At 48.7% G+C, this 17,933-nt stretch overlaps 1 protein-coding gene across 1 annotated transcript; it reads left to right on the forward strand.

Annotated features, from left to right (window-relative positions):
• Nucleotides 1-314: 314 nt before the first annotated feature.
• TMPRSS6 (transmembrane serine protease 6) lies at nucleotides 315-17,764 on the forward strand. Its single transcript, XM_033058444.1, has 18 exons — nucleotides 315-392; nucleotides 1,983-2,139; nucleotides 2,314-2,456; nucleotides 2,631-2,698; nucleotides 3,904-4,088; nucleotides 6,716-6,757; nucleotides 7,544-7,748; nucleotides 8,068-8,204; nucleotides 8,414-8,526; nucleotides 9,021-9,130; nucleotides 10,193-10,338; nucleotides 11,257-11,355; nucleotides 13,271-13,384; nucleotides 13,671-13,787; nucleotides 14,499-14,667; nucleotides 15,032-15,303; nucleotides 15,990-16,126; nucleotides 16,819-17,764. The coding sequence occupies exons 2-18, from the start codon at nucleotides 1,992-1,994 to the stop codon at nucleotides 16,975-16,977; spliced, it is 2,364 nt and encodes a 787-aa protein (XP_032914335.1). The 5' UTR covers nucleotides 315-392; nucleotides 1,983-1,991; the 3' UTR covers nucleotides 16,978-17,764.
• Nucleotides 17,765-17,933: the final 169 nt, after the last annotated feature.

Raw genomic sequence — 17,933 nt, forward strand, 5'->3', positions numbered from 1 at the left:
TCCTTCCAACCATCTACCCCTGCCAGCCAGCATCTGCTCCATCGCTGTGCCAGGGAGCACACACCGATGGGACCAAAGGGGGTGGCTAAGAAACGCAGCAGTCGCTCAGCAACTCTCTGTCTCCTGGGGCACACAATGTAAGTGATCTGCACCAGTGTCCTGGATTGCTCTTCTCTGCACAGCTGGACATCCTTACCCTGACTTCTTCTGGACTTCCCCTGCTCAGCCTGCAGATCTTCTCCTGCTTTAAGCCTCCAAGCCCTTCATTTAAGAAAAGAAAAAAGCCATTGTGCAGGGTGCGCCGACCCGCTGCAGCAGGATGGTACAGGACAAAGGCCGAGCTGAAGGGACATGGTATCAGGTTATTGATCACTGAGGAGACCTTGAGCTGGGTAAATAGATGTCCTGCTTCCTCCCCCACTCTATGCAGGTGTGAGCTGGGGTGTGGGCCAGGTCTCACAGGCAGCAGCAGGCTTTAGAGGTAGGTCTGCAGCTCTGGGGGAAACCCCAGTGCTGCCATCAAATCTACTAAGAGGCTCTTCTGCTGCTTCCTGCCCTCCCTCCCCTGCCCCTCCATCTGTGGCTGTGTGCTTGTGCCTGCTGTTTCTGAGGGGATGCTGTGGTAGTGGAGAAGTGCCCTTGCTCTCCTGTACTACCCAACGTGGCTCCTGGGGGAGGAGATCCTTCCCAGGGGTTGCACAGAAAGGTGTCCCATTAGGAGCAAGGGAGGGCAGTCTCTGCTGGGCCTTGTACTGCTGCCTCTCTGGAAGGGTGTGTTAGAGCAAGAGGATGTGGGACTGCTTGTCCAAGTGGGGATGTTCATCAGGCTGGGTTTAATGTTCTGGAGTGAGTGACCTTGCTTCCATTCTGCAAACGTGTTTCCATGTTGCCAGGCAGCCTGGAGAGCTGAGGCTCTCTAACTGGGGGGAGGAGGCTGAAAACCCACTCACCCTTATCAAGCGATGCCCAGTGCCACCCACATGGGCTAAAATGTGCATGAGGTCAAGCCACCTCCTCCCTCAGCTGCAGCAAGTCCCTCCCATGCACTCCTCTCCCCATGTTCACACGCACCATTGGGAACAGAGATGGTTCACAGACACCGACAGGACGCAAGCATTCCACAAGACCTCCGTGCTCTCCCATGCAGATGCATTCACATCCCTTTCTTCTCCAGTGCAGAAACACAGAAAACTTTTGAGGGCAGGCGCGCGTGGTGGCAGAGGAAAGCAGGGGGAAAGTGGGTAAAAAAAACAGAATTAATGTGGCTCTCTGGGTAATGGTATTTCTTACCCTCAGAGCGTGGGGCCGGCAGAAGGGAAGCCGCCAGGAAGAAGCAAAAGAAGCAGCTTGGGGGAGATGAGGGGCAAAGGAAGACAGAAGGTGTCCCCTGGCACAATCAGGTGGTGGTGAAAGGCTGAACATTATTTAGATGCTCTCTTCTCATTAGCTCAGCTATTGAGCCTGTGCCAGCAATGGCTTTGCCTGGGAGCACACAGCCTGGTGGGAATGGCAATGTTTGCTTAGTTTTAGGGATTGAGATAAAAATGGCACAGCAGGCAAAGTGTAACTTCAGGTTCCCAGGCAGTGGCTGCTTTGCGCAACTTTTGCTCACATTTCAGGTCACCGATTTTCTTCTGCATTGATTTCTAAAATACCCAGCCTGGGAGCACAACACTTTTATATCGAGAGAAATTCATTATTGTACTAATTTTCAGTTTTTACAGAAGCAAAACCCAGGGAATGCCTTTGAAAACCAAGGGATTACCAGGAGATGTAGACAAGACAGCGTCCTGGAAGCCTGTCTCCCACTGATTCAGCCGTTTTACCCACATTTGCTTTGAGCAAAGTCTTTGATGATTTGCACAGTAATCTCTCAGGGCCATAGATCTTAGGAGAGGAGGACAGATTTGGCATAACACCTTCAGAGAGGGTGTAAAGTGAAACAGAAAAACCAGCCTGATCCTGGCTTGCTGTGTCACCAGACGTGCCGGATGGAGGCCGAGGAACAGGAGGAAGACTCCAGCTCCCTCTCAAATGACAAATCAGAGACTAACTCCCATTGCTGCCTCCGCTATGTGCCCCTCGGGATAGCCTTTCTTGTGCTGGCTGGAGCTGCTGCAACAACCTGGTACTTCCTAGGTAAAAATTCACGTTTTTTCCCCCCAGCAGAAGGTGGAGGGGTGGGAGTCAAAGCAATGCCCAGCCCAAAGCACATCAGTGACTCTGGGTGGTCTTTAGACACTCATACACAGGGGTAACCCCCTCTTTCCTACTTATCACTAAGGTAACCCAGTGGTGTCTTCTCTATGGCAGACTACAGACCTTGGCACCTGGAGCCATCCATCCTGCAGTTTTACTGTGGCAGCCTCCAGGTGCTCAACCGCCGGTACTCGCCGGACCTCGGGCACGTGGAGTCCAGAGCCTTCTGGGTGGAGTCAGCTAAGCTCCAGAACATGGTGAGGGCACTTCCACCAGCAGAGCCAGCCCTGAGGCTGCTCAGTGAGTAGAATGAGGAAGGGGTCACGCACTGTCATCCAAGGAAGGCTTGGTGGGCCTGTACAGAGAGATGAAAGGTCAGATCAGGCACTGTGACATTGCACTGTAGTTATCAGACCACATTCTCATTGCAGCTGAAGGAGCTGATTCATGCCACAGAGCTGGGTCGGTTCTACAACTCGAGCATGGTGTATGCCTTTGGGTGAGTAACACCAGCACCATATTTGCTTATTCCCGTGTAAAGCTTCCAGTAAATTCTACTCTGGTTTCCCTGAAATCTGCCCATGACAAACTTCAGGAGAGTTGAGATTCAGAATGGTTCCGGCATAACAGAGCTGGGGATATTTTGATGTTCCTGTTCATCTCAGGTCATGATGAAAAGCCAAAACTGAGAAATTTTTCAGAGAGGCAAAAGTTCAAGAGTGTAAACAAAACAAAAAAAACTGGGAAGAGATTAAAAAAATTTTGTCTTGGCATTGTCAGTAGAAACTAAGCAGCTGGAAATTAATTTTTCTAATTCAAGAAAGCTATTTTATGGCCTGACTCTAGGCACCAGAAGGGAGAGGCCAGAATGCAGCATGGAAAAGTTATTCCCGCCAAGAAGCCTGGACCACCTGGGAACAGGATAACAGTGGAATGGGACAGATGTGGGACTACAGCTTTGCAGGTCATAACAGTAGAACAGCATAGCAGAAATAATTTCCAGACTGATAGTCATTTGTTTCTGATTCTTTTCCTATGGAAAACCACACCCCTACATTTGTCCTTCACCTAAGGAACATTCCAACTTTGATGTAATTCCATTTTCAACTGGGAAAAGACAAGTTTCACTTGCACATCTTCTTCTGGCCTTTTACTGAGCAAAGATGTGTTTCAACATCTCCTTGCCCTCCCCCAGCCAATTTTCTCTGCCAGCTGGTTGAACAGAACTTTCCCAGGCATGGTCTCCTGCAGCTTTAGCCAGCCCAGCATTAATGGGTTGGGGTGAGGTACTTGGTCATAAATCATCCACTTGTCACCACTGGGAGATGAGACAGTGAAGTCTTGAGCTTCTCTTCTCAACCCCTGGTCAGTAGTACCCAAAGGTCATTTCTACCTGAAATGAAACTACTCATTAAACTGGTCTTGATTAATTATCACATTAATTTGAGCTCATATGGTCTTCACTAAAGCCAGATGGCATGGAAAGGCTTCTTCCCACAAAGCACTGACTCACACCATGGATATTGCAGCTCTCCTGCCCCACTCAGAGAGGTTCCTCTGGGTCACAGCAGCAAAGCTGGAAAATCTACACAGATACGTCTGATTTGTGGAAAAATACTGGGGAGGGTAATTCCCCAGGGTTTGTCTCTCTAGTAATTCTGGTGATGAAGAGCAAGAATATTTGACATGCTATTTCTTTGTTAGGGAGGGAGCTCTGACCTTCTTCTTCTGGTTCACCCTCCAAATCCCTGAGAGTCAGCAGAAGGAGGCAACTGCTGAGAGGGTAAACACAGTGCTCCACCAAGAACTCTCCACCAGCTTCAATAGCTCGGGCAGCCTGTCCTACCAAAGAGAGTACAGGGTCAACCCAGACTCTCTGGTTCTCCTGGGTAAGTACCAGCTGCTCAGCTCTGGCCTGAGCAGTCAGAAAGGCTCCACAACATAGAAGGTTAGGAGAAAAGGCCAGGAGTCTCTTGAGGGAGACAGAGGAAACCTGAAGAGGATGAGGGAAATAGTAAGGATTGGGAGATACAATTATGCACATTTTCTCCTGATAGACAATAACTGACGTTCAATTAAAAAAAAAAAAAAAAAAAAAGACAAAAAAACCTTTGGCTTTGGCTTCTGTAGAGCAACATCTTCAATAGGTCATGACTTTGATCAGCTCATCTTGAAAATACCAAGCACTTAGGTTTCCTACTTTCCTTTGGGAGATTATTCCAGACTATTTGATAGAGAGAACAAAAGCAACATATATGAGTCATCACTAAGTCTTCCTCTGAGACAAAGCATCGTTGTCACTTCAGTGATTTTAAGGATTATTTATTGTTGTTCACAGTGAAGGTCACAGCCTGTTTAAAAAGCCACCCATGCAAAACTGCTCCAGAGTAGGTGTTAGGTAAGGAACTAGGGATGTATCTATTGTCAGTACATACAAGTCCACTGGAATTTATGTTTGATCTTTGTAATGAGACTTAACTTGTCAGCCTAGTCTGATCCCTCTTACAGAGTCCCAAATCTCACAGGTTTTAAAATACATTGTGTTCCTTCTCTCCTCTTGGGATTCCTATTTCAAGTTTCTTCTTCCCATGAGATGTTAAATCTCCAAGTTGTTTCTTTGAGTTTGTTTTATTTTCCCAGGCATGCTATCTTGCATTATTCTAAGCTTAAGCTTCTTTTATTATATCCCACCCATACTTTAACTATTACCCCCACATCCCGATTGTTTTGTAGGTCATTTTTTGGTGCCTGTATAGACAATTCGATTTCCTCTAAATGACTTTCACTGCCTCACCCAGACCATCATTTTAAGGTCCTAGTCAGAAGCTGCATTAGCATCTCATCAAGACATCTCCTCCCACACTTACTGTTAGCTCCTTACTTCTACTTATGGTTTGTTTCCAGCATACCAGATCCTATGCTCAGCCAGTTTAAATGAACTTTCTTAACAAAGACATCACAAAAAAATATACCAAATCCAAGTCAGCCCATCTACCATTTCCCTTTTATTTGCTCACTTCATAATGCAACTCATAAACAGATAAAAATGATGGTGCCATAATTTTAGCTGTTCCCAGTTCCCTCTTATTTGCTTTGCATCTGTTTCACTGTCTTATTCATTTCAGCAGACCACACTTGTTTCTATTTTGGACTTAACACACCAGTTGTAGTTTATCCAGCTCCTTCTGCTTTCCCTCTCCGGTCAGAAGTACAGTCTGATAACTGAGACAAAAGTCAGAAATTTCTCCTACTGCTGAGCCAAGGTAACCTCCAGCCAGTGACCTAACCTCTGGATTAATTTGCCCTGTACAGTTAGAGTGTGAAACAGCCAGCTAATAGCAGGTCATCGGCATTCATTGCTTTCTGACAGATTCTCTGGCCTGCTCAGCTCTAAACATTCACTCTGCCTTGAGACACAGAGCTGCAAACCAGCAGCAGTTCCAGACTAGTACAGGAACCCATCCAGCCTCTCCAGTGCTTTATTTTTACTAACAGCCACACTCACCCCAGTACACTAGCTTCCCCCTTCCCCAAAAATCTTTCAGATCTTCCTGTTCCCTGCAGGAACTCGGTTTTATTACCTTCAGATAAAAGAGTACTGACTACCAACTCTGCACAAACTATTCTCTACAGCACAGGAGCTCAGCTAGGAGCTTGCCTTATGCCTGCAGGATCCTATTTTCCACAACTGCTTTTGCTATGACAAAACCACTCATCTCTCCCCACAGATTTGCTAAGAAGCTACAGAAAACCAAAGCCCTGACCTAGGCAAACCCCCAACTACAATCCTCACACCCAGCTGACCTCACAGAGCCCTTTTTTTTGGCAATTTGTCCTGGTAGCACCCGATCTCTGGCTGATTCCAGCTCAGCTGGGAGGCTGGAGAAAACCCAGCTCTCTTAAAGTGTTACGTGACTGTTTTGCACAGATCTGTAGCCCCTGGTGGTCACTTTCTCTGCAACTCCCTTCTCCAGAAGCGGACTCTATAAGGATGTTGAGTAGCTCATTGCACAGTGGTCATGAAAAGAGTTCCTTCTCCACCCTCAATGCCTCCCATATTTTTGATTGGGCATTCTTTAAGGTGGGACAGCAGATGGCGAAGGCTCTGGGAAGTGGGGCTGTGCCCTGTGATGTGGCTGGCACAGGAGGGGGATGACTGCCTTAAGCAATGCCCAGCTCTCCTGAGAAGGGGAAGAGGTCCTGGAACAGCATATGGAAATGGGCAAGGGAAAAAAGCAGACCAGTCCCTGGTAGTGTAGAAAGCAAGAATTAGGGCTGTTGTGTTTGGGTCAGCGGGAGAAATTTCCCAGAGAGATGGGTTGGGAAACGCACAATTGAAACAGGTCCCTGAGAGCAGACAGAGGTACCTGGAGGATGCCCCATGCTGAAGTTATAAGTGAGCCAGTTACATAAGGAAGGAAGGGAGTCCTCACCTGTCATGTTAGGTTATCAGATTATCTTTTTTATCCAGTTTATATTTTTGTTTATCTTCCTTTATATATTTTCTTTCTAACAGAATCCAGTGTGAAAGACATAGTAGTGCTGAAATCCACTCTGGGTAGGCTACCTTCTCCTTTCCTTTTGAGTTCATGACTTTATGGGAGGGATTTTCACTGGGGACAGAAAGTTTGTTGGCCTCCTGGAGTTGTAAATCTTGGGAAGGGGAGAGTAGGAACCAGGGAGCACCAGTGCTGCTGCTTGGCCAGATCCAAACTACGTGACCCCTGGATGGCTCTGGGCAGAGATGCCAGCTGCCAGGGGAAATGCAGCCACCTCAGACTTGTCCTGGTCCTAATGAGAACTGCTAAATAGCTCTGTGTACTGGTGCCACAGTGCTGATTCCAGCCCCATGCAATGCTGCTGAGCAGGATGGGAGTTTCCTGCGTGGCTCTGCACTGGATGTGCCTCATTTAGAAGTCTGTTGTCTTGGCAATGTCTGAAGATGCTTTTAGTAATTTCAGGCAGTATTGTAAGTTCTCTTTCTGGCAGCTTGCATTAGATGTGCTATTAGAAGCTCACCTTTAAGCTGATATTTACTCAAAAATCCTGGTGTGAAAGTCTTCTGAAATCTGTAATTCAGACCAGGGAGATCTAAAACCAGGAAGAATATGGGCCTGAGAGGAGAAAGAGCTGAAAAAGTAAATAAAGCCAGTGGAAGATAACTGTGCTGTGCTGCCTAGAGAAACTGGGGCAATGGTACAAAAGGATCAGTGCCACCACAACATACATAAAAGTAAAACAAGACCATTGGGATGAGTCAGCCTTACCCTAAAAAAGGGCTTACACTGATGTACAAAGTGACAATCCCGTATCTTAATTTCTCTTACAACCACATTTATTTCAGGTTGCTACAGGTACAACTACGTTCAGGAGGATGACATTCTAAGGCTGGAGGGCCCTGACTACCTGGCCTCCAGCTGTCTTTGGCACCTCCATGGCCTCAAGGGCTACATGATCAAGCTGCGCCTGGAGTGGACTCTGCCCGACTGCAGGGACCGCCTGGCAATGTACGATGCAGCCGGGCCCCTGGAGAAACACCTCATCACCTCGTAGGTAGCTCCTGAGCAGGGAGAACACGGTGGGGAACACAGGCAGGATGGTATGACACAGCTCAGCAGGGGAAAGTGTCACCAGGGGAGGTTCTCCTTGGTGTACAACCTGCCTGCTGCTGATCAGCTGAAGTCACTGAGGTGGCATATGTCTCCATGCTGCAGGAGCTGTGGCTCTTGGCCCTTTGTTTGGTTCAGGTAGTGCCTTACAACTGCTGTGTGTGGCTCACACAGATATCCATTGTCTCTCTTTCTCATTCTTCTCTTTCATTTGCTTATTGCTTGCTTCACTCCCATCCTTTTATCTCTTTCCCCTGAGGATCTACGGCTGCAGCCGGCAGGAGTCCATTGTGGAAATCCTTTCATCTGGCCCTGTCATGTCCATTGTGTGGAAGAAAGCCATGTACAGCTACTACGACCCCTTCATCCTCTCCGCACAGGCAGTGCCCCTCGAAGGTAAGGAAGGCTGGAGGAGAGTGGCTATAGTTACAGGGAGAAGATGGATTTTCTCCTACAGCATCACAGCTCCTAGAGGTCCTGCATCCCTGTTAGGAACAGAATTCATTCTGGATTGCAAGGGTGGTCAGTAAAATGCAGGTTACAGGGCATCTCTGGGCTGAGGCTGAGCTGACAGAGGGCAGAGCTTTGAATGTCTGTATTTACAGCTTGTGAAGTGAACATAACTCTGCAGGAGAGCCTGGAGCTGCAGGGGAAGATCGGCACCCCACACTACCCCAGCTACTACTCGCCCAACACGCAGTGCACCTGGCACATGACGGTAAGAGCCAGCTCCCACAAGAGCATCCACCCTGTCCTCGAAACCCGGGCTGCACTCCCAGGTTGTAGACACACATTGTGGGGGGTACAGCCAGGGCTCTCAGTCAGATCATCATGAGTGGCAAGAAGAGGATGACAGCCTGCCCAGCCTTTACATAAGGTGTGTTTCTGAAGGGGAAGAAGTCTAATATTGCATACTGGCACAGAGATGCCGTAGCTGAGGAGGAGTCTGAAATCTGATCTCCAGAGGAGTTCTTCAAAACAGAACCAGATTGATTGTTAAGGAATTGTTAAGAATTGCCAGGCTTTGATACCAGCAGCAGAGCCACCCTGGGCTGTGGCACGGCTCCAGTTTAGAGGGTGCTTCTTTCTGACCAGCAACGTGGCCGAGCATATCTGGCCATCACATTTGCTCTTCTCGTTTCTGACTTAAGGAGTGTGCTGTGACACTCCTAGGAGCCATCTGCCCTCTGCTCTGCACCCTCTTGTCTGCAGGTCCCATCCCTCGACTATGGGGTCGCCCTCTGGTTTGATGCCTACGCACTCAGCAGACAGAAGCACGACCTGCCCTGTACCCAAGGCCAGTGGATAATTCAGAACAGAAGGTGTGTGGTGGGGTCCTGGTTTCTGTCTCTCACTTCCCACCTGGGATAAAACTGAGATTAAACCTCTGCAGGTTCCCTGCTCATTCTGCCACCATATCTGAGGAAGGAGCCATACACTGAGTACACTCAATGACCACTCTGTGCTGGTGCCTCATGCTTTTCTGCTCATCTTGTTCACTCTCTCCCCAGTGAACAGATTTCTCACAGATTTGCTTCGAGCTACCAACCTGCTTTCTCTGTCTTGCTGTTTGCATCAGGTTTCTTAGCTTTCTCCTGTGTGTGTAACCTTGGTGTCCTCCCACGTCTCCTGTGTTTGCAAATCTGCCTGTCACCACCTCTGCAATATTATCTGTGTGTGCCATTGCCTTGCATCCACCTCCGTACAGATCTTCCCCTTAGCTCCATATCCTCCTGCTTTGACTTCACCCACTTCCCCTGCAGGACTTCTCACAATTAGCGTTCGTATGTAGCTGGGGCTACTGCTCACCACTGCCCAGGTGCAAAGGATGGAGACCTGTTGTGCTCCCATCTCCTCAAAGCAGGCTCTGAGATAGATGGACCTGCAGCTTTTGGTTTCCTCCCACCTATTGCAAAATTGCCTGTTTCCTTCCGAAACCTCCCCCCACCCACCTCATTAGTGCCTTCTCCATGGTTCCTGTGGAGGTAACTTCTCTTCCTATGAAGGATCTGATCCAGAAGTTATGTTACCCTGGCATAGGATTTCTATTTTTTCTCTCTCTGCCTTCCTCTCTTAAACAGTCAGTGCCACAGTTTCTACAGTATGGTTTTTCTGGGAAGATGATGAAGGAGAATCTCCTTGCACTATAAGAACTGAACTGCTTTGCACTGCCTGATCTCAGTGCTTGCCAGAAAGTGGAAAATGTCCAAAGATAGGAGGGTCCCTCTGGACTCTGTATCTCATGCACACTGTATTCCTGGTTCACCTGCAGCACCCAGTCTGTGTGAACCCCTTCCCTTCCCACCCCAGCCCCACAGAGCCCCCTGGCCCTGCCTTGTCTCTGCCTCCCTGTCCAATCCACCTTGCCTGTGTTTGCCCCTCAGGTTGTGTGGCCTGCGGACCCTGCAAGCCTATGCTGAGAGGATCCCAGTCACATCTTCTGCTGACATCACCATCACCTTCACCTCGCAGATCTCCTTAACTGGCCCTGGCGTGCAGGCAGCTTACAGCCTGTACAAGCAATCTGACCGTAAGCTTAGGCTCTTCCCTGCTCCTTGGTGGGGGGACCAGCAGCCCCTCTGCACTTGGCTTGTGCTGGGAGAAGCACAAGGAACAGCCCGGGAGCCCTAGGTGCCATCCACCCCTTAGGAAGATGCTCAGAAATCAGTGCTGCACCAGTGATCCCCCGAAAGAAGAGGCAATTATGTGCAAAGCTGCTTGTGCACATGTGGCCCTGCCTTTTGTGGCCACAGCATCCATGCAACAAAACCCAAGGTTACAAAATTGCCTAAAATCTTACCCTCATGTCAACATCACAGACTGGCCTTGGGAATTCAATGAGAAAGCACCTCTGCTTGAAGCAACATTTGTTTTGATTACAAGATCTCTTAGAGAGCGCTGTTTCCTGCTCACCTTGGAATCCGTGCAAACAAGACATAAATAAAACCACACACAAATACACACATATGCAAATGCCACCCACAGTCTGTCTTTCCAAGGTTTCACCATCTCCCTCCTAAAGGGTGCCAGTAATGCACACCAGTCCCTGAATATGTGCACCTGTCAACGTGTCTAACAACAACCCCTTCAAGGTCCCACATAAGTTTTGATAACAGCTCCAAAGAGCCTGTTTCAGCTTTCCTGTGGCATTCAGGAGACATGAAACAGCAGTGATCCCAACGTATGGCGTGCCAGACAGGTGGTTGTCCTGGATATTGCCCATTGGTACAATGCAAAACAGGGAAAGCCCTCTTTTCCCTGATGCATAGCCTGGCTTCATATGCCCCTGTTAAGAGCAGGTGACACTGCAGATTTTGGGGAGTGTAGTGAGTGCTGCCAGCACTCCTGTGGTCAGGAGAGTGTGCAGTTCCACTGTTTCAAGGCATGGTGCTTTCTGCGAGGAGGTTTCCAGTCACTGGGGACTAATTACTCTCGTTTGGTTTCACAGCCTGTCCTGGGGAGTTTCTCTGTTTGGTGAACGGTTTGTGTGTCCCAGCCTGTGACGGGATCAAAGACTGCCCCAATGGGCTGGATGAGAGAAACTGTGGTGAGTCATTTCTTCTCCCTGCTGATCTCTGGACTCAGCAAGAGAGCCCCTTGCTCCTCTGAAGGCAGGGAGAGATAGGGAGGATTTGGTAGGCCAAGGCACAGCCTTGTACCTCAACTTCAGGGGCTTAAACCTATGTGCCCTTAAAAGTCTCATCCCATGCTGTATGGCTTTAGCCTGCTCTGGAAAGAACAGTAATGCTTCTGGCTCCTGTCACAGCACAACCTTCCCAGGAGAGTCCCCTAGTAACCAAGAGCACCAAGAGTTCCAGGCAGCCTGAAAGAAGCCCCTTACCCAAGCTGTCCCCCACCTTGTCCTGTTTTCCTCCCACCCAGGGACTACAGCCAACCTGAGCCCTGGCCTACAGCCCCCTCTGCTGTAACAGCACTCAGCATCCCCCTTCCTGCTCACACTTCCCCAAGCCCACCTGCTGCCCTTCTCTCTCCTCTTTCCCCCCAGGCCATATGTGACACTTCATCTGTACAGATCCTCACTCATATATTTTACCCCAGCTTGAGAGCATCAAAGTCCTTGACCAGCCCCAATTGGTTTCTCATGACAAAAGCAGTTGGTGCAGACGCAGGCTTCATCTTTAGCATCTCAGAAGTCCTGCAGAGCCCCATTCTCATAGGAACAGCAATTCAGGCTTCGACATGACACCTAATTCATCTATTCCCTCATCTCTGATGTGATGGACCACTCATCATATTGCTGCCACCACTAACTTTTCATTAGTTGTTTCCTAAAAATGTTTTGTTCACAGATAAAGAACCCTGAACCACAGGAGAAAGTGGCCAGTTTTGAAAGATTCAGATGAAGGTGTAGGAAAAGTCTAAAGTCAAAGGAAGGAGAAATTTTTCTAAGGAAGCTTTGATTCCTAGAAATGTGAGAGCTCACATAAGATTGCTGAAGTTGGGTTTTGTATTGTCTGCAGTGCTGCTGACAATGTGCTCTGTCCCAGCTATCTGACATGAGGGTTTGCATGCTTCCCTCCTGTAGACAGGGATACATTTGCATCCTTATGAACATCTAATCCTTTCTTGATCCCAGTATCTCTTTAGCCCCAGGGATATCATGTCATTCAGTTCCACGGGTTGACACAGACCAAGACTGACAGAAACCCCACTCTTTCCCACTGTTTCCCAACATTGCTTTATATTTGAAAAATAAAATGGAAACATTATGATTTCCTTCCTTTCTTATACTCTTGCCACTAGTACATCTCTAATTATTCACTCCATGTCGGTATGGAACAATCCTTGTCTTAAAAATTGGAGTTCAAGTTGCCTCAGACCTTCACATGCCTTTAGTCTAGAAGCTTCATTAATGAAGAAACTATACCCACTGCAGTAAGAAAGTGGTACACACAAACGGAGCAAGTTTCTCCTGTGGAAATCTCTGAATAGAAGTCAAACTCTGTGGTGGGCAGGCAGCTTAGACCCACCTCCATCCTCCAATGTCCACCAGAACTCATGGACATTGCGGAAACCTTTGTTGTTCAGGACTCAGTTGCAAGGGGAAGTGCTGGTCTGTATGAAACTGTGACCCATGAGCTGGGGTTGACAGAAAGGCAGGAGGAACGGTGACCTCACCAGACAGGATGCAGTCCCACAAACCCCTAAACAAGGCAAGTAGACCAGGATTGGTCTGAGGACCTCAAGGCAAGGACATAGTATTGAGGAAGGCCTGAGGCCAAAACAAGAAAAGTTAAGTAAGCAGCAGCAAAATGTAAGACAGGGTGCAGGCACACCTACAATGCAGATCAGGCAAAAGATGCACAGCTGCACTATACAAGAGCTGGTCTTAAGCACAGCTTATGAGTTGGGGGAAGAGGTGTACAGACTGCAGGGCTTATGACCCTAACATCAAACCTTGTCTTGCATGCCTGATTCCCAAGTGCTTCCCTCCTGTGCAGTGTGCCCTGGGAAGTTCCAGTGCCGTGAGGACAGCACTTGCATCGAGTTCAGCAGGATTTGCAACCAGCAGTTGGACTGTGTCAACGGGAGTGATGAGGAGCACTGCAGTGGAGGTAGGGAGGGGACAGAGCTGGGATGACAAATGTCCACTCCTGTGTTCAAACCAAGGCTGCCTGTAGAGTACTTCCCCACATGTGACATAAGGGCACCATCTGGGAGTTAACTCGCCCAACCTCCTCACAATGTTTGTGAGCTGTTTGTTTGTTGAGGAAATTCCCTGTCATCATTTATGGAGTTCCCCCAAGCTCTCTGCTGCCTTTTCTCCTCATTTAAAGGACTTCAGGCTGCATCTACAACCAACTACCCTCTCTCAGCCTTGGCTTCCTTTCCTTTTTGCAGAAGTCCCCTGCGGTCCCTTCACCTACCGCTGTGAAGACGGGACCTGTGTGAAGAAACCCAACCCTCTGTGTGACACCACTCCAGACTGCAAGGACCTGTCTGATGAGAATCACTGTGGTGAGGAAATGATCAGCCACAAGTCAGCCAGGCAGGTTCAGGATGACATGTACCTGCAAGCTGCCCCGTTTTCTCCCGCCACCCAGAAGAAACACCCACCCTCCCTTGTTCCACCACCTCCCCGCCTCAGTCCCACAGTACCAGTGCCTCTGCTCCATCCTGCAGTGGCAGGGACAGCAGAAATGAGCCAACTCTATGCTGAGTGTGAGTAGGCACTTGCTCTTTGGACAGCTGCTCCCTGCCTCCTTCAGGCAGATAGACATGTCTCACAGGCCAGGTTCAACCCACAGGACTCCTGTTTGACCAATGTGTCAGCTTATATGCCATTGTACAAAGCTCCAGCCAGAAAATCACCCATGTCTGCATGGCCACTGGCAAGGAGAGAGTTTATGTTTTGATTTCCCTACTTGTTTTTTTTTCTGGAGCCTCGGTACACAGTAAAAGGGAATGACCAGGAGGGTTTCCTGACAGCTCAGCAGTCAGCACAGTCAGCATGCCCCAAAGGCATCCCCAGGCTGCAGCTGGAGGTGGGGAATGCTGGGAGGGAGTGCTCACTAGACCTGTCCTGGGTGCTAAAAAAGCATGTGCTAGCTGGGTAAGACAAGCAATTAGAGGTCAAACTCTTCAGTCAACTAAGTAGGAAAGGAAGGGCGGGCACAGCATATCATATTCCCTTCCTTCCCTGAAATACCTGCTGTGTCTCCTCCTCAGACTGTGGGATGCAAGCCCCTCTCAGCAGGATAGTGGGTGGTATGAATTCTGTGGAAGGGGAATGGCCATGGCAAGCCAGCCTTCAAGTTCGGGGCAGCCACATTTGTGGGGGAACACTGATTGCTGACCGCTGGGTGGTCTCAGCTGCGCACTGCTTCCAGGATGAGAGGTAAATGGAGAGGGAAGGTGCTGGATAGAAAGATTTGCATTGCTTTCCATGCATGGTTGGAGACTCTTCTGACTGATGAAAATGTCATGGGGCAGCTGCACCCCTCCTCTGACCCCTCAGCCATGCTTCTCCATGGCTTGGAACTGAAGAAACGGGTAGGGATACATGCAGTATTATCTGGGGATGTGTGCAAGGAAAAAGGGGCAATGATGGCTGAAGATGCTGCACAGCTCCACCTTTGTTTTGGCTCTGTGTTGCCACCACACTGTCACAACAAAGGACATTCAGCATGTTCTAGGATGGGGATAGCATTACCAGCAGAGTGTGCCCTTTGGCTCCCATGCTCTTCTGCTGCATCCTACAGGCTGGCCTCCCCCTCCATCTGGACGGTTTACTTGGGCAAATACTTGCAAAATGCTACTGGCCATACAGAGGTGTCCTTCAAGGTTATCCATCTCTTCCTCCACCCTTACTACGAGGAGGACAGCCATGATTATGATGTGGCCCTGCTCCAGCTGGATCATCCTGTGATCATCTCACCCTTAATCCAGCCCATCTGCTTGCCTGCTCCTTCTCACATCTTTGAGCCTGGCCTTCATTGCTGGATTACTGGCTGGGGGGCCCTCAAGGAAGGCGGTAGGTTCAAGGTCTCTTGGTGGCCTACTGCAGCAGTGCTGAGGCAGAAACATAGATTCAGACGGGTCACAGACAGAACAGCTTCTGTTCATCCCAAAACACTGTGCCTCCTTCACTCCTTCTGATTTTGGGTAATAGGTTGACCAAAGCTACCCGTTGCCTGAGTGCCCTGAAACCTTATGTGGAAAGGCATGCATGGCAGTCTGGTAATCTGTATGGCACAGCATGTGTTTCTTCATCCAAAAATTAGAATAGTCCGTCAGATCAGCTTAGTGCCTTCACCCACTCACAGACTTGTTCCAACTCCTTCCTAACTGGAAACACGCAGGAGACTGTACAGAACTGGACACTCCTGGTTTGTACTCTTAGACAGAAAAGCTTAAAATCAATTTCAGTGAGAAACAAACCCAAGACTCTGACGACCCAGAGGTTTCCCCAAAACAGAATACTCCTAGTCCCAAAAGCTGAAGTGCCCACAACATATCCCTGTCGGGAAAGGAATGAAGTGGAATTTTATGTCTTTCATGCAGAAAAAAAGTACTCTGCTGGAAGTCAGAGACTGTGATGCCAGTGGAGAGCAGAACAAAAATTTCAGTGGCAGGTTTCTACATGCAGTGAGGTAGGCATGGGTTAGGGGAAGTTCCACCATAGCTCACCTGTGCTACTTTTGGTGTTCTACTTTTCAGGGCACATCAGCAATGTTCTGCAGAAGGTGGATGTGCAGCTCATCCAGCAGAACATCTGCAGTGAGGCTTATCACTACATGATTACTCCCAGGATGTTGTGTGCTGGGTACTACCAGGGCAAGAAGGATGCTTGCCAGGTGACAGAAGACTTGTGGGATCAGGGTTGACTACCAGAGGTGGGATGTGTCCCATATGTGTGCATATGTGTCTCACAAATGCAATCCACAGCCTGAAGTGAGGGGGGAAAGACCATGTAAGGTCACTTTCCCAACACTTCCTCTAAGTGGCGAACAACAGCTCTCATGACCATTTCTTCCCAGCATCCTTGCCTTAGACAGGATCCAAATACAGTTAAATTACCCTTATCTCATTTCAGCCCATTCTCTACCTCCCACTTTCAAGTCAGGTGACTAAATCAGTCTCTTACACCCTCAGCCTCTTTAGCACCTGTCATACAGAGTAACCTGTGTCTGTTCTTTCACTGCTATCAATCTCAAGGAATTCCTCTCTGTCACTCCTCACGGAATCCAGTTAAATTCCAACAAGCTTCCTTACTTGCCACATATTTGGAAATGCCACACAGACTAGGAGGAATCAATAGAGCAATCAACATTTTGGGACCTGCCTGAGGGGGAGGAATTTGCACAATGAAGGAATAACAGAGTCAGTTTTTGACATCTGCCTAAGGTAAAAGGAATGTTCCAGATGTCCCAGGCATGAGATGAGGGGATACAAGAACCTGCATACATAGGGACTCAAAGAGCATAATCAGGCAGCAGCAGCAGCTGGTGGGATCACCATCACTTCATTTTACTTTTCTTTTTTCTAGGGTGATTCTGGAGGTCCACTGGCCTGCAAAGAACCCAGTGGCAGATGGTTTCTGGCTGGTTTGGTCAGCTGGGGAATGGGATGCGCACGTGCAAATCACTATGGAGTATACACCAGGATCACTCAAGTGCTGGGCTGGATGAACCAAACCATGAGCTGAGAAAAGTGCATCTCTGTCTTCTCCCCATCACACCTACACTCACATGGCACTCATTCCTGATCTTGCTCACTTGCCTCCCAGAGAAAGAGAGTGTGGGATGTTGTCAGACCCAGGATGCTCTTCTGAACAGGGTAAAAAAAGTCTGCTGCAGGGATTGTAGAGAAAAGCAGGCAGACCCTCTTCCCCATTAGTGCTTCCCAGGGAGCATCCCAAGGGGTTTTTAGGCTATCCATCCAGAAGTGGGGAGAAGGGAGGTAAGTGAGGGAGTTGGGGGCAATGATTTGACACACAGGAATAGTCCCAAGCTGATGGTTTCTGAGAAGAGGGATAAGGGGAGTTGAACTTTCCATGAACCATGTGATTCAGCCACAGTCTTATGCTGGAACATTTGCTGAAAGAAAATGTGACTGATGTAGTTAGAGATTCCAGTAACTGTGAAATCAATCTGCCTCCCTCTTCCTTCCTGCTGCTTATCCCTCATCCCCCTTCCCCTCCCATCACTCCTCCTCTTCCATCTCCCTAATTGCTTCTTTTCTTAGCTGGCGTGTGCTGTTCAGTGTGCTGTTCAGCTCAGCCAGGCAACTCTTCACGTCTCACTGACTCCCAGGCATGAGTCCAGCATCGCACCCCCAAGCACGTGTCCTGCCTCCCGCTGGAGCAGCACCCAGCCTCCACTGCTGCACTTCCCCCAGTAAAAATGCTGGAGCAGGCTCCCATCCCCTTCCCTCAGCCCTTCCAAATGCCTTTAACATCAGGGCATCTCAACTCTTCCATCTCCTATCTCATATAATCCAGGTGGTGAAGGAGAAGGCTTCAGGGCACAGGGCTTATACTGCAACTGCAGAGGGTTTGGTTTTTTTAACTCTGTGTGTGTGTGTGTATGTATGTATATATAATTGGCCCTTTTTGGAATTAGAAATAAAATTAATTTGAGGATTTTTTGGCTCTAGTTTGCC

This window comes from Catharus ustulatus, chromosome 4 (genome assembly GCF_009819885.2).
Source record: "Catharus ustulatus isolate bCatUst1 chromosome 4, bCatUst1.pri.v2, whole genome shotgun sequence".
NCBI lineage: Eukaryota > Metazoa > Chordata > Aves > Passeriformes > Turdidae > Catharus > Catharus ustulatus.

Bases quoted from the DNA above. Each gene is read 5' to 3' on its own strand.
- TMPRSS6 (XM_033058444.1), top strand. From the start codon at position 1,992: ATGGAGGCCGAGGAACAGGAGGAAGACTCCAGCTCCCTCTCAAATGAC. The intron at 14,668-15,031 runs GTAAATGGAGAG...TGCATCCTACAG, and splicing joins CACTGCTTCCAGGATGAGAG to GCTGGCCTCCCCCTCCATCT. The intron at 16,127-16,818 runs GTGACAGAAGAC...TCTTTTTTCTAG, and splicing joins GCAAGAAGGATGCTTGCCAG to GGTGATTCTGGAGGTCCACT.